This window comes from Protomyctophum bolini, assembly GCF_963924005.1.
Source record: "Protomyctophum bolini genome assembly, chromosome: 24".
In the NCBI taxonomy this organism is placed as follows: Eukaryota; Metazoa; Chordata; class Actinopteri; order Myctophiformes; family Myctophidae; genus Protomyctophum; species Protomyctophum bolini.
The window spans coordinates 5,362,991-5,386,319 of NC_137885.1; the positions used below are offsets into that span (position 1 = coordinate 5,362,991).

A 23,329-nucleotide genomic window follows, 5' to 3' on the forward strand; every position below is an offset into this window, starting at 1 on the left:
ATGCCAAAGTTTGTGCTATTGCCATTGAGAATGCATTGGGCGTTTAAGTTAATAACTCAGAAACTACAAAACATTTCAAAGTCAAAAGTTCCAGCATGTGTGTCCACGCGTGGGCGTGCTGCTGAAACGTACGGTTTGTTTGAGAACCACATGGTTTTTATCCACCTTAACACGGTTATTGTTTAAACAAAACGTATACATCCATGCTCCCTGAATGGCAGCCCCTGGTGGACATTCCCCATTCCCTGCATCCATAATGAGACACCTGTTTGCCATCGCACCACTCAACTCATTAGCCAATCACAGTTTAGGTGTGCCACATATAAGCAGTCACTCACTCCACAGCCCTCACTCAGTTTCCAGACCTCATCCAAGCCACATGCAGAACATGCACTTCCCACTGAGTCTACAGCACCAGCCATGCGTACTTGACCAATGTAAGCTTTGTTCTGTCTTGATCGTATTGTCAGACCAGCACTGGGCCCGATGCCAGATTTGTATAAAAGCCGCTATAAAACGGCATACAGATACTATAGTGTGTCGTTTTTCATGGTTTTCGAAGACATACTATAATATCTCAAACCATGAAAAACGACACACTATAGCATATAGTTTTTCAAGATTTGACAATAAAAAAAGAGATATACTATACTACTATAATACGTTTTTCATGATTTTCAACGATAATTTTCTTTATTAAAATCGTGAAAAGCGACATATGGTAACCTATGTTGTTTTTCATGATTTTCGACGATAAAAAAGAATAAAATCATGAAAAATGACATACTGTACAGTATAAACCTGTGAAAATGTTTAAAATGTGTCAATTTGAGAATAAAATCACATAACATGTATAAAGATACAGAAAAGACAAGATCTGAAAGTATCTTGATAGTTGATACATATATTCTTTCCGTCACAGCCAAAATACAAAAAAAATGTATTTGAAAGAATGCCCATCTTTGACAGCAAATCTCTTGAGTGAAAATAACCAAATCTATAAGCTCACAATGTATCGTGTTGCGATAGCTTGTAGATCTGCTATTTTCGCATAATGTTCACCCTATATGTGGATGTATATAGGATTCATTTTCAACAGCCTCTATAGAATCACAATTTTACACAACTTCGAAAACAAGATTGGTAGAACATAAAGGAATAGTACAAAAGGAATAGTTGTTCTATAAACAAAATCAATGGATTACCACAGGCAAGCTGGTAAACGTTGTGTTTGATTTGTTTGCTTCAGAGGTGAAAAACCAAACTTTGGCAATAATGGGACATCCAGGGCTTGCATCATCCAAGCCCAAATGTATCATTTGACTGTTTAACTGTCTAAAACTACAAGGGGATATGTTTACTGAGTTATGTAATATCAAACAGGATTTTCAATCTGATGCAAGCCTGTACTTTCCAGGGGCGAATTCCATCCTCCCAAATCCTTCAAACTGTTCTGTCCCCCACTGCCAGATGAAACACAGTAAAGTAGAAAAACAACACACTGACGCACAGTGAAAATGGGGAGGCGCATTTGCAAAGATGGGCTCCTACTGTAACATTTCAGGAGTTTAAAAAAAAAGCTAAAACTATTAACAACGTTGTGCTCAAGCAAAACAAAGGATTATACCAGACATGTTCTCCAATAAAATGCTTATCTTACCTTTCCTGTATGTGCTGGTGCTTGCTGTGGAGTCATCTACTGGTGGTGGTATGTTGTTACTTTTTAATCTTCTATTGTATGATGAAAACACACACACACACACACACACACACACACACTACTGTATAATCATAACAGATCAAAGTGTATTGCAGCGTGTATGTATTGTATCTGCACTTTGTTGTAACTTGTAGCTGAAATATATTATGTTCTTATTTGTTGCTTTCGACCTAACTTTTCAGGAGGTGCTCGTTCCTACAATTATGACCTATCCAATGCGTCAGACCTCAGGAGGCTGTATAACTCTGCTGTGTACAAGGCAGAAAGAATGAAGAGACCCTTGGATGGGATGTCCGTTCGGATTGGACCTTTAAGCCACTCTGGAGTCAGGTCAGTCCCCTAACTGTAGACTACTGTATAGTATACTAAAGTGAGATACTACTTTATAGTGCTAAACAGCAGGCTGAGAATAGTATTGTTAGGCCCCACTCACACCTTTCGATCTAGCATACAACATTGATGCATGCTAGATGTAAGCAAGATGTATATGTGTCATGGCCGCCCCAATGCATTTCCAATGGAAGTCACATGGTTTGATACAACATTTTGGACTACAAGCTGTTGTATGGCTTTCGGCTGTGTTTCGACTGTTTTAAAGCATATGGTTGACAAAATGATATTTCCTTTCTAGATAGGCCTACCGTAGTATTTTAGTGATCTTTAATAATTATTAGACTGTATACAAATGTAACTAATTTTTTTTTTTTTATTCTCGCAGAGCGTTGAAACCAAAGATTTCATGGGGAGCAAGACCGTTTCCGATTTTGTCAAAGCTGGTGGCACTGATTACAGTTTAATCTTTGATAATTGTCATCTGGGAGCTGGCCGAATGATGCATCAATAAACATGACCATTGTCTTTGTTGTCTTCAAAAATGTAATGTAAGTTTGCATGACATTAAATAACTCAAAGTAAAAAGTTCCAGCATGTGTCTGCACAGTAAGCTGAATAATAAAAAGTGTGAATAGAGTTTCTAGGTGAAAGTGCTTTTTTGACGTGCAAATGTCTGCCATTGAGCCCCATTGTAAATTTGAAAGCACTATATATATTTCTAAAACTATGAAACATTTCATGTCTGCCAATTTTTGAAAAAATAAATTATCCTCGTTTTTCATCATTTTTGACCATTGTAAATTTGAAAGCAATATATTTCTAAAAAAAACTATGAAACATTTCAAAGATTCCTTTTCAGGCAAACATGTCCACCGTAAGATGAACGTAGTAGGCTAGAATGGGGTTGCTAGGTAAGTATGTAGGACTAGTAGCATGCTAATGTTTCTCATCAACACCCATTCTCATACACCGCTATACTTAAGTATGTTGCGGTAGAGAGAACGTCTGTTTCGGTAATGATAATTTAATAATGTCAGACTATATTTTTAAATAAATCATGTTTATAAATCAACTATTAATTTAAAAATTATTCATTAACTAGATATTTTCTTTATTTCCTGTTTCATAAAACTAAAGCTTTAGAGCAAATACTAGGCTGTCAAAATTCAGAGAGAAATCTGCTAACACTTTCTATGAAGCCCATGCATATAATACATTATAAAAACTATAATGCACTATAATCTATTTATAATATGGCATAATTGTATGACATGTCAAGTAACATTATACAGTACTTCATTGTTGGACACTCACTGCATTTTTTTATTTTTTTTAATCCTCGTTTCTCATCATTTTGGACCATGGGCTATAGCCCATATCGTACGGCATACTATAGCACGCCGTTTTTCATCATTTTTGAGGATTTGAAAAAAATTAAAAAAAAAAAAAAACCGATGGGTTATAGCCAATCGTTTTTTGAATTTTGAGGAAAAAAGTGTGAGTGTTGCGGAGCATGAGAAACATTAGCAAATTGCGGAGTGTTGCGGAGGATGAGAAACATTAGCAAATTGCGGAGTGTTGCAGAGGATGATAAACATTAGCAAATTGCGGAGTTTTGCAGAGGATGAGAAACATTAGCAAATTGTGGAGTGTTGCGGAGGATGAGAAACATTAGCATTTATCCTCGTTTCTCATCATTTTGGACCATGGGCTATAGCCCATATCGTATGTAATACTATAACACGCCGTTTTTCATCATTTTTGAGGATTTGAAAAAAATGATGCTTTTATTTTCGTTCGAGTAATAGTACAACTCTAATAGTATTACTTATAATAATGTAATTAAAGATAACTTCATTCAGATTTATTTATTTTTATTTCATTTTCCAGATTCTTTTTTTTTCTTTTTTTTTAGATTTTCATTGGTGGGCCAGTCATAATGGTCCCGCGGGCCTGATGTGGCCCGCGGGCCTGAGGTCGAGTATCACTGCCCTATAAGGTAGGTAGTAGGTACCCTTTATGTGTGGAGTTTACCTGTTCTCCCCTTGTCCCCTATAGGGTAGGTACCCTGGTCTCTAAACTGCCCCCCACACACTGGCCGGCTGGGGCACCTGATGGAGAGGGAAGGAACTGGTTAGAATAACATGTTCCTTCCACGTCAGGTGAAAAGAAGCAGCTCTAGAGTCACTCCACATGCATAAAAGGAAGCACGAGGCCTGCTTTATGATCTTTGTAGAAAATGTTTAAGACACCCTTTTCCTCTTCTCACGGTCGAAGTCCAAAGCGGTTTTGTTTTTGTTCCCCTCAGCAATAATGTAAATACTTTCGTTTTCCTTGGTTGTTGTTTTTGGTCTTTCTTTTTCTGCCCACTCTTTCTTCTCTCTCTCCTTCTGAAATGTACACTCTGAAGTGATGCTGCCCCTGTTGCCCCCCGTTACGTGTTGACTTGATGCCATAATGTAGTAACCCGACGCTGCCAGATGGGGGCGGTATTGGGCATGAAACAAATTTGTGTAGCAAGCTTCTTGGATCTGGCAGCGTCAGGTTAATAATGTAGGCCTAGTCCATCTGAAGAAAGTGAGGATTATACAGAGACATTGGAGATAGAGTCACTTGGAGGGGGGGGGATGAGGGGGGAGGGAGGGAAGAGGGGTGAAATAAAAAAGAATCCTGGGAATTGCACTTGTGTCCTTTTATATATCTAAGAGAAATGCTGTCTGTACTGCTTTTTCCAAATAAAATGAATATTGTTGAAAAAAAAAAAGGAAGCATGAGGTCAGTCCATTGCTCTCCCCAGGTTGGCAGAGGAAGTCCAGCGCCCAGGATTACATACTGTATTAGATAATTGTGGGATAAGAAAATAAATATATATATATACGGTATGTAAGCTAAACTATGTATTAGAACAGTGGTTCTCAACCTGTGGGACAGGGGCCCCCACATGCTTTTTGGGGGTTCCCAGATGACAGTGAAGTGTCAATCCTTGTTTTATTGATTTATCATTACTTTTTTCATTAATTGTATTACTTTTTTTTTTTTAAATACAAATTTTGGTTATATTTTATATATATATTTTAGTTTTCCAAAATGGGAAGATAACGAATATCAAAATATCTAAATACTGAATCAAGAAAAAATATCCGGGGTGTTCTAAGAAGCCCGAGGAGACAATAAAATTACTCTGGAGCAGATAATGTAACATTGCAATAGCAGCTATAGGCCTAAATATCTAGACGAGTGTCCTTGTTGAATTAAAATGTGCTTGTGCTAGAATACATTTTAAGATTTTTCTCTTTGTTTTTAAAGCCCTGAATGGGCCGGCCCCCCTGGTTTTTAAGTCCCTATTGAAGACTCACTTTTTTCTCTGTGGCCTTCGACAGTGCCCGATTATGAAAATGTTATACTGTCCATAGCTCCATTTTCTTTTCTTATTTTGTCTCCCTGTTCCTCCATATTGTTGCACTTTTGTTATGTAACTGTTCTGTCTTTTCTATTTTTATACCTGTACCTTTATACCTTTGGTCGCCCATCGGTCGTTGTGATGTGTGCTATATAAATAAAGTTGAAATAAAGTTCTACAAGCTCATTTTTGAAAAAAATCGTAAAAATGTGGAATATATATTTTTTCAGAACAAACGTGCCACATGTCAAGCTGCTGAATTGAACCCATACGCTTTTTTGTTTTTTTGGACAATCATACAGCCATGGTCCGGTCTACATAGTCCGGGCTACAATCTGAGAAAAAAGCAGCTTGAACCGAATTATGTAAGCATCATTTAAAACATCTTTATTGTGCCGTTATGATTTTGTCAAGCAAGGGTACAAAAAAAGTATTAAAAGAAATAAAAAAATACGGTAACTAAATACTGAGAGGAAATGTCTTAATTCAAAGGGATATTTCAATTTTGACTATAATATAATATATATATATTTATTTTTTACTACACATGTGAATGCATAGGTATTTGACTGAAAAGTGTCATTTTTCATGTCAAGGACCCCAAAAAATTATATGTAATTGGCCTCCGACCCCCATCTGAAAATATGTTGTTCCAGGGACCCCCCCAGAAGCAAAGATTCGAGTTAAAAACGTTTGTTCTGAAAAAATATATATTCCAAATTTGCGCCACATTTTTACGATTTTTCTAAAATAGCAGACCTACAAGCTCATAGCGCGCTACTCGGTGGCGCGCTATAGATCTGCTATTTTTCAATAGCTAAATTATAACAATGTTTAAAACACCAAAAAAGGGTTCGCCCCAAAATGGGTTAAATACTATAATTTTTAAACATGACTCTCTGTCCAGGAGCATTATCCATGTACAGTCAGAGAATTAAGGCACACAAACCAATATGGTTAGAATGTCATCTTGAGGAGCTACAGTATATCTATACCTAAAAAACCCCACATTGAGTTGTATTCCAAAAATAACCCAGCGATTTAGTGTACAGAGAAAGGTATGCTACAGCTACTAGTTCATAGGCTAAATGGACGGAACTGTGTGGTTTGGATTATCATTCAAATGCACTTGAAGCAACCACTTATAGCCACCACATGGTATAGCCAAACTGCCAAACAGAATATCCTAGGCCTAGAGTATGAGTCCGACTATATGCTGTTGCAGTGGTGAAATATATCCCTTTTCTATGAACGCGCAAATACAACGAACGCAAACATTTGTTTATATTTGTATTTAGAACAGTCTGACAAATATAAAACCAACATCATTCGAAACAATCCATATCTATGATATCATGAATCTGAGGGGGTGCATGTGTAGATATAACGACACACATTGAGTCAGATACCCTCCCTCCCCTAACCTCACAGGAAAGGCATGGGAGATTTTTAACCCGCAGCACGGGTTTGTCTGACTAATGACTGTTTGTATGTCCAACCAACGTATGCACCCCATCTGGGCCCTGACCTTTATGGCTATGTATGCTGCCACATAGTGCCAGGCATTTAAGAAAAAAAATACATTTCATTCTCCCTTTTAAATTCATTTACTTTGTCCCTTTATTCACTGGGTTTGTATATTTATTTAGATTAGTGTTCAAGAAATATACAGGTAGATAGATGCTGGCCATTGGTACTGGAACGCAGGCCCTGGCACTCTTGTTAAGTATGTTTAAACCATTTGACTCACTGCAACTGTGATTGGGGACTAAACAGAAACACAGGTTATTATCACACGCAGTTACACCCCAAAGTGATGTGCACACCAAAACAGCAGCCACTCTGACCACCCTGGTACTGTGTGTGTAATGTTCTGACCACCCTGGTACTGTGTGGGTAATGTTCTGACCACCCTGGTACTGTGTGGGTCGGTTCTTGTCACTTCCATACGTGAATTACCTGCCGCTGGGTTTAAGAGGAAGACGATCTAAAAGCCAAATAAATGGCCCATGTCGTTACTGACCCCATGAAGATCCTGTCAGATCGAAAGTTCTGATGATAATAAAGTAATTCCTTTACCTGAAGCTGGTGTGCGGGCCCTATCTCCTTCCATCTAATGGCCCACCTGGTACCCCCTCAAGGGCCACTGGTTGAATCATTTAGCTGGGGACCACCTGGAACCCCCTCAAGGACCACTGGTTGAAAACCACTGCTTTACATACATGGACATACATGGACACAACATAATCTGACTGCTTCCCACCTGTGCACACCGTCATCAGTGTTTGTCGGGAGCGCATACCAGCAGGCAAACCCTGGAATTTAACCCTCATCTCTACGGGAAGTGTGTCACCTAAACACACTTTTTGTCTAAATTTTAGTAAATTTTCCAATTACTCAATTAATTTCACATCATTTCAAATATCTATGCAAGAATCCCTGGCCAATAGTTTTAAAAGGAAAACTTTCATAACAGTGTTGTACTGACACTTTACACGTTTCTCTCGACAATGCGGTGTGCATGTGTAGAATATATAACTTCCCAATTCTGTTACCAAGAGAGACGTCCGATCTATAATTGACTTTGATATCAGCGTCATTGAACTAATTCAGACACAATGTCCTTCCTTTTATACAGAGGTATTGGTGGTCAGCTTTAACGACAACAAAGCAGTCACAGTGTGTGAAATGAAAACCAGCCATCTATCTATACTGGTAAACACTAAGGTTAAATTAATCTACAATACTTTCCCCCCCGATTTTCTACCCAATTGAATCATTGTCAATTCCAAATGTCTACTGTGTGATCCTCATTATATACTCTTAAGGTGTGATCCACCAAGTCAATGCCAACGAACCAAGTTCTGTTGATCACTATCCCAGAATCACCAGATATTGCCCTCAAGAAAAGGGTGCAACTGGAGCACAAGGTGGAGGTGAAAGTACCATCCCCTATCAAGGCCAAACCAATGCCTTCTATTCACCGGACCGTACAGACCACCATCTGATACGGGTGGATTCACCAAACACTTCTATTCACCTGACCGTAAGGGTGCAATGCACATTCATTCAGGCTCCTTTTCCCTGCTAAACGGGACCACTGAATGCGGACGCTCTGCGCTGGTGGTGGCAAGTGTTCACCCCTAGCAGGAACACCAACCATCTGATGACATCTTGAAAGACATCGTTTTAACCGTTACATTCACTTTCGCACACACAAAGAGATCTCAGGTTGGTGAACAGTGATAGTGAGCTGCACGTGTTCTGCTATGTTATGAGCACTTAGGAAGATATGCACGGCTGTGATGGAAGCACCCACTGGTTTATGGATATTTGAAACATGAACTTAAAAAGGAAAACAAACGTAGCTGGTATAAAGTGTGAAAGCAAAGGCGATGTTCCTTCCTGTTAATCACCGTTAACCACATGAACCCGTGTCCCAATTCTGTCATGTTGTGATTTTATAGATTTGCACTGAATGTTTGCCCATTTATGACATGCCCAGAATATGGACGCTAGACTCGAGCTATGGTTAAGAGCTCTTATTCAATGTTAGTTCACTTTGAATTCAGCCATAAGCATCGGTTTGAAGTGTTTAGAGACAACGGTCACTATTTTGTTACGTTGTCCTCGGGTTTAGACAGTTCTTAATGTCAGCAGTTCAGAGTTCAAGATGAAACAGTTTAGGCAGTCAGATAAAAGTATCTACAACGATAATCACCATTACCTTGTCTCTATGAAAAGCAGCTCAGAGTACATATAATACTGATAGCAAGAGAACAAATGAACATGGGGCGATCCAACAGCCGAGTGGGCTCAAACGCCTGACAGCAAGTTCCCGGTTTGATTCCTGGACATTTGCTGCATGTCACTCTCCTCCATGCTTCTTGTCTCTATAAAATGAAGGCTTAAAAATGTCTTAAAAAGCTTACAAATGAACGTCTGTAGTGTATTTCAGCATCAAGGATGCATTTTTCAAAAACACAGATCATGGCCGTCCTGCCAAAAAAAAAAAAAAAAAAAAAAAATAGCATCCATCTCAGGCAAAAGTCTGTGTTTCACACCAAATCTGCTAGTCTGTGAAACAAAGTTATGGCTTTAGTGTTAAGACTCCATTTCCCACGATGCCCTCTGTCTCTGAACAAGTCCATTGACTGGTCTTCACCGAGCTCAACGGCTGCAGCGTCGTTCTCCCAAGCTGGCTCTGTGGGATTTGATTGGCTGTGTCTGTCTACACACCTCGTGCTTAAAACAGAAAGCAAAAGAGAGCCGTGATTGGAGGAGCAAGGCATGTGGGCGGGGGGGGTGGAGGTCAAAAGGCAACCAAAGGTTAGGATATGACATCATCACTGTCACCGTTAGGCTGTTGCCTAATTGAGACAGGGGGGAGGGGCTTCCCAAAAAACTCTGTGGAAGGCAGGAGGGGAAAAGAATGAGATACATGGAATTGGTAACATTGTATCCAAGAAAGGTTCAATTAAAAGACTTAGTAACACTATTGGGCTTATAATCCAGTTTGATCAATAACAGATCTTAGTGATTAAAGAAAAGTATCTTAATTTTTTTTCGATGAATCGAATAATTGAGTTATTTCTTTTTTCAATTAGTCATGCGTCATGCCTGCAGAATATTACTGTGTTTTTACGATAGTGTCCATAGTGTTCACACATTTAACATTATATTTAAGCTGATATAATGTTTACAAGGAGCGTATATTCTTTCTGGTCGAACCATGCAGACACAACAATGTCAAAGACACACGTAGGCTGAATGATGAAGATGGTGATGTAGACATGCTGCCGAGGGCTGAGTTAGATGCCTGTCACAGTCACACACACACACACACACACACGACGGAGCATTGGTTAGAGGTGCGTTGGGGGTCGGGAGAGGGTTGGGGGTTAGGTTTAGGTGTGCTGCCCCGGGGGAGGTTAGGGTGAGGGTTTGAGATAGGTTGACGTTCGGACCAATGCGCCGTCGGACCAAACACATGAACGGTACCCCACACACACACACACACACACACACACACACACACACGCTCAAACACATTGATGATAAGACAATGGTGTTAGTCTGTGAAGTTAATGGAAGGTCAGAACGCGTGCGCATGCCCAGAGCTGTCACGATTACAACATTTAAGTTGACAATGAATTGTCATATATTATAATAATAATTGTGATTAGCGATTATTTAAATTGTGTTTTGGGGATTGAACTCTGGAACATAATATGAATCAGTTAATTAGTTTTGCCTTTTAGGTTCTGTAATCAAAACTTGCACATGGCAGATATGCCAAATAACAACATACAAAGACATTCGACATATTTATACTATACTAAAAAAACATAAAAATAATGGAAATAGCTCATACAAGCTTAACGATTAATAATTATTATCTCAAATAATGGCGATTACACACACACACACACACACACACACACACACACACACACACACGTGTCAGTGGGTCCTTCTTTAGCTGCAGTGTGCCACCACAGTGATCTAAAGAGAATGTTAAATTGAGAATGAAAAGTAGCGCAATCCAGGTCAAAGGGCAACATGCAGTTACAATTATTTCATGCAAAGATAAAACATGAAACAACAGAGCCACAATTGAGGAACTCTGCAGAGAATCACAGATTATGTCCAGCTACAGTAAACGCTGACACACTTCATATAGTGTTAGTAAAGTTGATAGTTAGTAGATCATTCACCATTATCAGCCATTTTGATCACCACGTGTCATGATATGGTCATTGCTGCCTAATTATAGATCCCACCACTGCTATGGGAAGAAGCAAAGTGATTGGCCCTCCAAAACATGATTAAATAAATAAATGAATGGGCATGTTTAGGTTTAGGCATGAGGTAAACTACCTCATCAGACATTAACTTCCATCATTAACCTAGACTTAACCATCACTAAATGTAACTGACATCTCAAACCACATTTAATCAGAAACTTGGGCTAAAGATCGGAGAGCGACTTCCATTTCTGCCCGTTACTCTGGTGGGATCCATAACAACGCGTCAACGCCCCTGACCAGGTTAGTTAGTTAGTTAGTTATTCTTGTTAGAAGGAGTGGTCATGCAAGGGGAGGCGGGCGGGCGAGGACCGACACAGCTGAAAGACTTGGGAACAGATTTACCAGAATGTCTCAAGTCCCCGAGAGGCTCCAGTTTAGGAAGCCTAGAAACCTTGGGTGTGGCCCATCCGACTAAAATGAAAGATAAAGATGATCAAAGTACGAATGGTGTGATTATTGATAAAAGTGGCTAATTATCATCAATGGTGCTATGCTATTTTAACACCCACAGCCCGCCAGGATTAATTAATCTATTTATACATTTACATTTTGTTCAGTTACCAATAACTCTTCACTCACTCTCCGCCTCTGCTGGATCTCGTTAAATCCATCGTGTCTTTGTATTTAACATTTAAGGACAATATGGAATATTACCTTTCAGTTCAAAAACATAATATCATTTTGAATTCACGTTGCTCACTCTTTAAAACAACTTGAACCCCAGCATTCCTATTCTGGGGGGGAACCTTCACCAAAAAAGAAATACAAGCTCACAACACAACGGCTGGGAGATCTGCTATTTTTGGTGAAGAGAGTTGGAGTGCTCTGTACACAATGCACAGGTTAATTCAGGTCCTTCAAGTATAAAGGGTTCAAGTGTTTAAATGTGACTCTCTGCCTCGCTCTTTTGTGACTAAAGAAGCTATGCAGCCTGCATGGATTAAAGTAAAATGAAATATCACAACTGAAAGATGTTGCTAGGCCAAGTCCTAATTAATATGCAATTTGTGAAACAGCGTGACATTAGTCACCACACACTTAGCGCCGTGTGGCCTACACACTTAACACAATGTGTAAAATTACCATGTTTTGGTAACCATACAGCTAACCAGTTGAAGAAAAAAGCAGACTGAGGCGTTAACAATTGCGGTTATGAAATATCTGAGATCATTAGGGTTTACTTGCTGGTTTACTTGCGTACAACACGTCACAACGCGACGTGTTGTAGGGTAGGGAGTAGTCGGTAATTCCGACAGAGCATTAGCCCGACATGCGGGAACAACGGTCAGACTAGCACTCCAACATGCGCTGCTCCCGTGCTTGTGGTTAGGGTTAGGTTAGGGTTTGAGGTATAGGTTGTCGGCCTAATGACTGTCGGACCAATAGGGTTTGAGGTATAGGTTGTCGGCCTAATGACTGTCGGACCAATAGGGTTTGAGGTATAGGTTGTCGGACTAATGACTGTCGGACCAATAGGGTTTGAGGTATAGGTTGTCAGTCTAATGACTGTCGGACCAATAGGGTTTGAGGTATAGGTTGTCGGTCTAATGACTGTCGGACCAATAGGGTTTGAGGTATAGGTTGTCGGCCTAATGACTGTCGGACCAATAGGGTTTGAGGTATAGGTTGTCGGTCTAATGACTGTCGGACCAATAGGGTTTGAGGTATAGGTTGTCGGTCTAATGACTGTCAGACCAATAGGGTTTGAGGTAGGTTGTCGGCCTAATGACTGTCAGACCAATAGGGTTTGAGGTATAGGTTGTCGGTCTAATGACTGTCAGACCAATAGGGTTTGAGGTATAGGTTGTCGGTCTAATGACTGTCGGACCAATAGGGTTTGAGGTATAGGTTGTCGGTCTAATGACTGTAGGACCAATAGGGTTTGAGGTATAGGTTGTCGGTCTAATGACTGTCGGACCAATAGGGTTTGAGGTATAGGTTGTCGGCCTAATGACTGTCGGACCAATAGGGTTTGAGGTATAGGTTGTCGGCCTAATCAGACCAATAACAGTGTCGGAACTAAAGCCTGCTGGTGCAGGAAATACTTCTATAGAAGACGTATGTTGACTTCTATGGAGCCAGAATGACTGAAACTTTACTCCATCCAGCCGACCAGTCTGACCTGGTGGGGGTGGAGGTCTCTGTGACCTCTGACCTGGTGGGGGTGGAGGGGTGGTGGTCTCTGTGACCTCTGACCTGGTGGGGGCGGAGGGGTGGTGGCCTCTGTGGGGCCGTCGTCCGTCCTCAGCGGGTCGACGCGGTGCTTCCTCTTGAGGTGAAGCTTCCTCGTCTTCTTCTTGGTCGGATTACCCGACGGCGCTGTTCACGCAACAGAAAGACGAAGTGTAATTCTGTCAGTGGTTATACATCTCTTATTTATCTTGTTGAATTACTTCCTTTAGTTGTTTGCCAGGTGTAATACCTGGCTTATACGAGTAAGACGCGCGAACGCGGGAAGCGAACGCTCAGCTCCATATATGGGCACAAAAGGGGCCAGGTCCACAACAAACAAATCACTGGCCCCTTTTGTGCCCATATATGGAGCTGGGGTACCTGGCCCCTTTTGTGCCCATATATGGAGCTGAGTGATTGCTGATGCAACACACTCCATATTTGGATAGCGGGACAGACACACGGACAGACAGACAGACAGACAGACAGACAGACACACACACAGACATGATCTGCTAGGTCTCATAGTAAGTGCTCACTGCGTTCGCAAACAACTCAGGAAAATATAGACGACACATAGTCACGACCTATAGCCCTGATTGGCTGTTATCTCTCCTATGTGGTAACCAACATCAATACAGCATGGATTGGAATTGTGGACAAAATCGTATCCAACGGCGAACAGAGTATTCCAACTCTTGGGTCCGAGAGGCTATATGGAACGGTGGTCCGTGGGTCAAAACGCCGAACGGGCCTTCAGCAGAGTCTTTCTGTGCTTGTTGTTGTGCAGACACTGACCTGAGCCGGTGTTATCTGGTGTTTGTCTGGCGCTGTCTGGCACGTCATCTTCATCCTCTTCCTCCTCCTCCTCCTCCTCGTCACCCTTCAGGCTCTCCGCAGCGCACTCCTCTCTTTGCCTCCCTTTGTCCTCCTTCTGAACGGGAACATTAAAACATTCCGTTCGTAAAACGCCTCAGGACGTCTTATAAGGATTAAAACCGAGCTGAGCCTTAAAGGGACACATGTTAATGACGTTTAGAAGCTTTAGAACACTTTCCTGGGGGTCTTTGTGTGTGTAATATGTGGTTTTAGATATTTTAGATTGTAGCAGTGAGCCCGTTGTCTCTGATGTCATGGACACTGGGCTCACTTCCTTCCTGGACTACATGTTGTCTCAGTAAGACAGTTCTCCCCCCTATCCACAAGGAGGAGCAGTGCACCAAAGAATTATGGGAATTGTAGTCCAGGAAGGTAGTGAGACCAGTGTCCATGACATCAGAGACAACAGGCTCACTGCTACAATCTAAAATATCTAAAACCACATATTACACACACAAATACCCCCAGAAAAGTGATCTAAAGCTTTTAAACGTCATTAACATATATTTTTTTGCAAAAAGGGTGAAGTGTCCCTTTAAGGATTAAAACCGAGCTGAGCCTTAAGGCCTATTCATAGTCTGGATTTTCGGTGGTGAGGTGACCACCGCCGCTCCGGTGGTGAGCTGACCACCGGAGCTGAAATAACGTTGAGCGGTGGTGAGTAAAAACAGAGAAGGGTAGTTCGGTGGTCACCCCACCACCGTAAATCCAGACTATGTATGAGCCTTTAGACGTTGGTGGACGTCCTATAGCGCATCCTCAATGAATTTTTCCTTCTTTTTTTTTTTGGCCCGTTCGCCTTTCGGCTGCCGTATGCTACGCTCTGGGCTCATATTAGCTTACTGTTGACTTACATGTTAGCGCGGCGGAAAGAATGACTCGTATCTCTCCCGCAAGATATGAACGCTTTTTGGATCATATATCGTATAAATTAAAATGATCGCAATGTAAGATATCAATGTAAAGTCAACTTTTTTTTTAGTAGATCGTTTCCGGGTCATGGCTTTCAGAGTAAAAGCGTTGAGACAACCCCGGCCACCCAGAGCTCCTATTTTGAAGCACTTCCGGCACCGATAGTGTCAAAACAATCAACGCCCGTGAGTCAGCTCACTCCCTAATCCCTAGAATTACAATTGCTTAGAGTAGCAGCAGCCAAATTTTGCGCATAGGAGAGGCTAGCACCGAAAAGGGCGAAAGGGCCTTTCTGTGTGCAGTTTGCATGTTCTCCCCGTGTCCCCTAGGGTAGGTACCCTCACAAAAACAAACATGCAGTAATCCTGGTCTCTAAACTGCCTCCCCCTGGCCAGCCGGGGCGCCTGATGGAGGGGAAAGGAACTGGTTGGAATAACGTGTTCCTTCCACGCGCTATACGTCCAACCAGGGAAACTCCCCCCTGTCAGGTGTAAAAGGAGCAACTTGGACACTCAGGCATGAAGGGAGCATGAGTTAAGTCCGTTGCTCTCCCCAGGTTGGCGGAGGGTGTGAAGAGCCCAGGATCACAGTAGATGATTGACACAGGGGTGAAAAATGGGTTACAAAATCGTGGGATAAAAAATATATAAAAATTAAAAAAAGGAGAGGCTAGCACCACTCAAAAAGTTTAAAAAAAATTCCCTTGGTTTGCGGATACCGTCGTCCCGTACCTCCGTCACCACGTCTCCTATTGGCTGGAAGGGGCTGGAGATGTTCTCCTCGTCGGCCTCTTCTACCTGGATCTGCCTGCCCTCGCGTTCCGCCTCTTCCTGCTCCGCCCGGTCTCTGTGAAAACGACGGGAGGGAGCAGTCACACCGGGATTAACCCATTCTGACCTGAGATCAGATTCATACGAGGTTTCCACGGGACACACACTGGTCTGATTAACCCATTCTGACCTGAGATCAGATTCTAAAAAATGTCAGTCGTTCTTCGATTTTTCATAAATAGCAGACCTACAAGCTCGTAGCGCGCCACCGAGTGGCGCGCTACGAGCTTGTAGATCTGCTATTTTTCAATAGCTAAAGCATGACATGATGCCAACGCCAAAATGGGTTCCCGTTCAGAATGGGTTAAGCACGGAAATACTGCATACCAGCCCATTCTGGTGTTTTAACCATCATGCTATACTTTAGCTATTGAAAAAATAGCAGATCTACAAGGTCTCACTCTGTGCCGCGCTATGAGCTTTGCAGGTCTGCTATTTTATTTATTTTTAATCGTGAAAATGTGGCGCAAATCTATATATATATATATATTCTTTCAAAGCGAACAGATTTAATTCATATCTTTGATTCCGGGGACATATTTTCAGATGGGGGTCGGCGGCCAATTACAGATAATTCTGGGGGTCCTTGACATGAAAATGTTTGAGAACCACTGACATATAGAAACATGGGGTTTTTTCAGAAAACTGTCAGGATTTAGAAGGCATTCGACCTCAGGTCTAAATAGGCAAGTTCACTGTGGCGGCCGTCGCTCACAGCTCCTCCTTCCAGTTTAATGAGTCACGTCTAGGGGTGTTTATATGGATTAAAGTTCAACTGCTAAAATGTATTTCAATTATTTTTTCTGTTGATTGATGATTAATCATATAAACATAAATCGTGAAAATGATTTTTCAAACGCTCCATTTCCCCAACATGTCCACCCATCTACTTTTAGCGATTGTCCTCCATACTCAGTGGTGGAAAAGTACAGTAAGTACTGTACTTCTGAAAAAGTCAGTTTTCTGAAAAAAAAAACATGTTTCTATGTCATTGGTTCTCAACCTTTTTCATGTCAAAGAAAGACCCCCAAGATTATTAAGCATTTGGCCGCCGACCCCCGTCCGACCTCCCCCGGAATCTAGGATTTGACTTAGAAACGTTCGCTCTGAAAGAATACGGTATATATTAAAAGATGTGTCACACATTTTCACGATTTTTCAAAAATAGCAGCCATACAAGCTCATAGCGCGCCACCGGAGCTTGTAGATCTGCTATTTTTTAAATAGCTAAAGAATAACATGATGCTTGAAACACCAAAAAGGTACAATTCTGATGTATTTGTACTTTACTTGAGTACTTTTACTTATTCTACTTCTTTACATCCCCTACATCTCGGAGGCAAATATTGTATACTTTTACTCCACTACATTTATTGGAAAACTTTAGTTGCGAGTTACTTTGTAGATTTGGATTATCGTCACAAAAACAACATTATCCACTTCAGCCCATATACACTTCGTCCATTCGAAAACACCAGTAACCAGTACAAGAGCTCCATTGTGAGCTTGTAGATCTGCCATTTTCTACACAATGAGCACTTTTACTTTACATTGTATTTTTATATTACAGTATTGATACTTTTTTACTCAAGTACAAAATGTGAGCACTTTTTTCCACCACTGTCCATAATTATACTGTATACCTTTTTTCATGTCAAGGACCCCCAAATTTACACTAATTAGCCCCGTGGACCCCCCATTTGAAAGAGAAGATTTGTACGGCTCTAGCAGTGTTTCTCAAACCGTTTCATTTCAAGGACCCCCCAGTTTGACATGCATTAGTCTACGGACCCCCCCCCCATTTAATGGTATTTCTATCTCTCCGACCCCCTAATTTATATTGTAAAAATCAAAGTTAATTTAACTCCATTTGTACACTTAGTTGAACACATTGAGTTACAGACCCATAAAAGGTGTCCACTTGGTTCCAAACTATCATTTAGCTAGGGGACCCCCCTGGAACTCCATCGAGGACCCCTGGGGGCCCCCGGACCCCCCTGGGGGTCCCCCCGGTCAAATCCTCACCTCTCCTCTCGTATCCTCTTGACGCGCTCCGCTCTCTCCTTCTTGTCCTGCTCCTCCAGGGCTCTCTGCTCGGCCGTGTCTTTCTTCACGCGCTCCGTGATGGCCTCGTAGTCCTTGGCGATGTTGTTGAGGAGCCAGTTGAGGCCGTTCTTGATGGACTTGTCCACCTTCTTGCCGTAGCCGAGGACGGCAGAGCACGGCTCCTGGAGACGAGGAATGACAAATGGAAACCAGTTGACGTCCAGGGTTTGTTTTTTTGGTTGTCTTTTGCCATCCAGGGGTGCTCACACTTTGTTTTACTTGAAAGCTAAAAATGACCAGTTCAACAAGATCTACCCACGAAAAACAAAAATGATGATCCACTGCTGAAATGTATTTAACCCATTCTGGGCTTTTGGTGTTAGCATTATGTTATGCTTTAGCTATTGAAAAGCTCATAATAATAATAATAATAAAACTTTATGACATGAAATGCAGCTCAAAGTGCTTTACAGAAAAATGGAGAATAAAAGAAAAGCAAGGCAACAACATTAAGAACAAGCAGTAATGCAATACAGTGAGGACATGAATAACAAAAATAAAAAAATAAAAGATCAATTAAAAGCAATGTTGTAGAAGTGGGTCTTGAGCCGAGCTTTAAAAATGTCTACAGAGGCTGCCTGACGAAGGTACAGTGGGAGCTTGTTCCATGCCGACGGCCCGTAGAAGCAAAAAGCTGCTTCCCCGTATTAAATCGAAGAACGACTGACATAGAAAACATAGCTTTTTCAGAAAACTGTCAGGATGTAGAAGACATTTCTATAATCTGATCTCAGGTCAGAATGGGAATACTTGGAATGGGAAATAAAGGGGAAAATGGAATTGGTAGTGGGGTTTTTTTGTCTTTTCTTTTCTTTGTATATAACTTTGTAATGCTACCGACATTTGTGTCCAGCAATCTAGAAAATATTGTTTTTAAAAAAAAAGTGTTTTATTGTGGAATTGAGCTGACAGGCCCTTTTAGATGTCAATCAAGTCACCTGATGCCAAAACCTTTTTTTTTATACATTTAAACTAGTGGTTCCCAAGAACCCCCAAATTGAGATGAGAGATTCTCAACCCATTTAATTTCAAGGATCCACAGTTTGACATGCATTAGTCTACGGACCCCCCATTTAATGGTATTTCTATCTCTGGAACCCCCAATTTATATATATATATACCATGACTGTGACTGAAAAAAGGCTTCTAAATCCTAACATTTTTCTGAAAAACCCCATGTTTCTGTGTCAGTGGTGCTCAACCTTTTTCATGTCAAGGACCCCCAGAATTATCTCTATAGAGCGCCGCAGGCCCGCCCCCTTTCAGAAAAGCGAGTGGCCCAGGAAATGAAACCCCAATGCATTCTTCCATCGGCACTTCTAATATAATTTATTTAAAGCCGCGGACAAAGCCAACTCGGATCGTGACGAATCATGACAATGAACACAATGTTTTGGGCCAATCAAATAATTTATAAGACGAAAAACAAAACAAAGTGTTGTCTCCTGACTTTCTTTTCTTCTTTCTAATGATTTGATCGGCCCAAAACATTGTGTTCATTGTCATGATTCGTCACGATCCGAGTTGGCTTTGTCCGCGGCGTAACCGTCTTTAAATAAATTATATTAGAAGTGCCGATGGAAGAATGCATTGGGGTTTCATTTCCTGGGCCACTCGCTTTTCTGAAAGGGGGCGGGCCTGCGGCGCTCTATTGGGCCACGGACCCCCATCTCAAAATATGTAGTTCCAGGGACCCCCCCAGAAGCCAATATTTTAGTTAAAAATGTTCGCTCTGAAATATATATTTAAAGATTTGCGGCACATTTTCACGACTTTTCAAATATAGCAGATCTACAAGCTCGTAGCTCCTATGAGCTTGTAGATCTGCTATTTTTCAATAGCTAAAGTAGAACAGAATGCTTAAAACATCAATAGTAAAATAGTAGTATACAGTAAATATGTTACGTTATAGATTTACATCTAGCTGTGTGGGAGCCAATCAAATGTCTTGAGTGGCAGGTTCAGAAACACTCACAATCTGACACAAACACTTGTTCTCATTGACAAGCTTCTCCAACGACAGATTCTCAATGATGTCTGCCTCAGCCAGGGCACCGTCACGGTCCTGTTTATTGGCCAATCTGAAACACAGAGAGAGAGCGAGAGAGAAGACAGATTAGAGAAACTGTTTTGGGAAATGATCAATGCTCATTTCTGCTCAACATTAAATATGGATTATGGGACAGACGGAGCCAATGCCGTCTTTGTGGGCGCCGGTGGCTCAGGGGTAGAGTGGCTGGATGGTAACCGCAAGGTTGCCAGTTCGAACCCTGTGGGCTCCCCTAGAGTTAGTGACGAAGTGTCCTTGAGCAAGACACTGAACCCCTGATTGCTCCCGATGTGCAGGTTGGTGCCTTGCATGGTTTCCGCCACCATCGGTGTGTGAATGTGTGCGTGAATGGGTGAATGTAACGCACAATCTATGTAAAGCCTCTTGGATAAAGGCGCTATACAAATGCACCATTCACCACATATGGCGTCACTCCACTCGGGCACAGGGAGGTTAATGCAGAACAGCTGGGAGTGACATTCACCATGTTTGAAGTCTTCTGACTCTGCACTGCCCTCTAGTGGTTGTAATGCGTAACATCCATCCATGCCAACACAAAAAGATGCATCATGAGCAGCCAGTGAACTTAGTGAAGTTATTTTTAAATTGACATGTTTATTTTCGCACATAAAGGGCGCATAAATGAAGTGAACCTTAACCCATTCTGACCTGAGATCAGATTCTAGAAATGTCTTCTGCATCCTGACAGTTTACTGAAAAAGCCAGTCGTTCTTCGCTTTTTCAAAAATAGCAGACCTACACTGTACAAGCTCGTAGCGCGACACTCGGTGGCGCGCTATGAGCTTGTAGACATTTGAAAACTGTCTACAAGCTCATATACATTTGAAAACGATACATTCTGCATAATGAGTATATTTTCTACTTGTATACCTCAAGTACATTTTGAAGCCAATACTTCAACGTACGCGAGTACATTTTGAATTACGGATCGTTTTACTTGTAATTTAGTACTACTGTACTAAATTACACCTGCTGCAACTTGTGCCCTCAGGGAGGCGCTATAAGGTCCACCAATGCAAGGACGAACAGACTGAAAAAGAGCAGTCATAGCTTTAAACACTGACACTTGAACTCTGACACTTTGACACTTTATATGGACTAATAGGGACTTACTGTGCAATATGTCTTAATGTATGTATTTTATGTCTTTGTTTTTTAAATGCACTTTGGATTGCAAATCAATTCTGTTGTCTTGTACAATGACAATAAATATATTCTGCTGTTCTGCTATTTCTACATTGCAGCATTGACACTTTTTTTTCCTTTCGCCTTTATTTTATATATTTCTTTATGGAGGGACAGTAGGCTGACATGGAAATGGGGAGAGAGAGAGAGAGAGATGGGGGAAGTGACATGCAGTGAAGGCCGTCGGGGATCAGGAGTCGAACCCGCCGCGGCCACACTGCCAGACTGGATTACCAGCCAACAGTGTTGTTTTCGTCGACTAAAACTAAGATGAAAAATGTTCGTCGACTACCTTTTTTAACTGACTAAAACTAAATAAAAACGAATCTATGATGACTAAAACTAAGACTAAATATACTGACAATTTCGTCAACAAATAAAAACTAGACTAAAATGTTAGTAAGGGACTATAGTGGACAAGAGATCCAGCTTTATGCTGGGTTGCATGCTGAAAATAGCAGATATACAAAATATGTCATTACAACGACATCAAGGCCTGTCAAAACACATTTTAGTCGACTAAAATCGTATGACATTTAGTCGACTAAAACTAGACTAAACACTAGAACATTCCAGGTGACTAAAATGTGACTAAAACTAAGTGAAAACTATTCAAGAGACTAATGACTAAAACTAAAATTTGCTGCCAAAAACAACACTGCCAGCCAAGGTGCCTGGACCGCTGAGCCACGGCTACACCCAGGCCAGCATTGACAGACACCCCTGTTTGACTGCAGGCCACACACTCACACGAGGACGGGCTTGCCGGCGATGCGCGGGTGCTGCAGGACCTCGGCCATGGCCTCGCGGGTCTCCTGGATGCGCTGCACGTCGCTGGAGTCCACCACGAACACCACGCCGTAGGACTCCGAGTAGTAGTTCTTCCAGATGCCCCGGATCCTCTTGCCGCCGCCCAGGTCGAAGATGGTCACCTCGAACTTGCCCTGCTTCAGGTCCACCTTGGAGAACCCCACCGTGGGGGCGACGTCCTGCGGGCTCTCTGGGGGGAGGGAGGGAGAGAGAGAGAGAGAGACAGGTGATCGTGCATTAAGAAAATAATACAGTACACGATAATATTCAATAGTACATACTGTACAAAAGTCTTGTTTAGCTTGTCTGGCACGTATACTTGTGTGCAACAAAAAGGTGTTACTGAGCGAAAGGTACTGCCGCAGCAGACAACCCCCGCAGCACTCCGGGTGTTACTGAGCGAAAGGTACTGCTGTATCAAGCCCAACGTGCACCCAGAGCGCCTGGAAAACAGAACAGTGGCGTCAGCGAGCGTCGGAAAGCCGCCGCCGGTGTGGGATAGGTTCATTAAAAAATAACGGAGGCGGCTGTTTTGACGTGCAGCGTTCGCAGACGGTGTGTCTCTAGCCCTTCAGACAACCCCGCAGCACTCCAGGTTCAAAACTCCTTCTAGGTGCAAGGCTCCGAGATAATAAGTAGAGGTGAAGAAAATGCCAGCACTCATTGCATGTCCTTTTACATGATTGTATCTACCTCCGAGAATGAAAACGTACGCGTTTCGGGCCTGGAAGGTGTTAAAAATGAATATGGTCTTCATAAGCAATGGTGGTAAAAGAAATGTCCACATTTTACAGTTCATGTGGGAATAAAGGTATACCACTAAGCACTCAGGTTGCTTCATTTGCGTCGGTAGAACATTACTTTACATGACTATCTTACAGAGGGCTGTGAAACAGCACAATTTAATTAAATTGTTATCAATATATCTTTTCGGCTTTATCATCGAAAACATCAGGCAAAGGGACAGGAAGGGCAAACTAGCCCTTTGGCCAAATCGGGGTTATGGTGCATTTACATTTGTTTGAATGCAGTACTTGTCCCTTTTCGAATAAAGATATATATATTTTTTTAACCAGTGAGACAAGCGAGATGCTTCCAAAC

General features: G+C 41.7%; 2 protein-coding genes across 9 annotated transcripts in view; one reads left to right on the forward strand and one right to left on the reverse strand.

The window, feature by feature from the left end:
- The window catches only part of arl13b (ADP-ribosylation factor-like 13b), an 81,507-nt gene that overhangs the window by 49,721 nt on the left and 8,457 nt on the right, over positions 1-23,329 (reverse strand). The window contains exons 3-11 of one of the 8 annotated variants that reach the window (XM_080758375.1): positions 22,169-22,418; positions 20,138-20,243; positions 18,082-18,284; positions 15,958-16,072; positions 14,234-14,369; positions 13,485-13,582; positions 13,419-13,443; positions 11,606-11,674; positions 9,724-9,860 (exon numbers count right to left, since the gene is read on the reverse strand). In XM_080758375.1, coding sequence (XP_080614501.1) covers positions 9,784-9,860; positions 11,606-11,674; positions 13,419-13,443; positions 13,485-13,582; positions 14,234-14,369; positions 15,958-16,072; positions 18,082-18,284; positions 20,138-20,243; positions 22,169-22,418 — 1,079 coding nt within the window. In that variant the 3' untranslated portion in view covers positions 9,724-9,783. Of the gene's footprint in view, positions 1-7,341; positions 9,699-9,723; positions 9,861-11,605; positions 11,675-13,418; positions 13,583-14,233; positions 14,370-15,957; positions 16,073-18,081; positions 18,285-20,137; positions 20,244-22,168; positions 22,419-23,329 lie in introns of those variants that run through there. The other 7 variants (XR_013963692.1, XM_080758377.1, XM_080758376.1 and 4 more) reach the window with 7 other exon arrangements.
- On the forward strand, positions 1,595-2,617 carry LOC308311415 (uncharacterized protein). The gene is made up of 3 exons (XM_080758102.1): positions 1,595-1,708; positions 1,903-2,045; positions 2,439-2,617. Exons 1-3 carry the CDS (start codon positions 1,633-1,635, stop codon positions 2,562-2,564), a joined length of 345 nt encoding a protein of 114 aa, XP_080614228.1. The 5' UTR covers positions 1,595-1,632; the 3' UTR covers positions 2,565-2,617.

What these genes read in the sequence shown, in the direction of transcription:
- LOC308311415 (XM_080758102.1), top strand. Translation starts at nt 1,633, where the DNA reads ATGTTCTCCAATAAAATGCTTATCTTACCTTTCCTGTATGTGCTGGTG. An exon ending in GGAGTCATCTACTGGTGGTG is followed by an intron (nt 1,709 to 1,902) that starts GTATGTTGTTAC and finishes CTAACTTTTCAG; the next exon opens with GAGGTGCTCGTTCCTACAAT. An exon ending in GACCTTTAAGCCACTCTGGA is followed by an intron (nt 2,046 to 2,438) that starts GTCAGGTCAGTC and finishes TTATTCTCGCAG; the next exon opens with AGCGTTGAAACCAAAGATTT.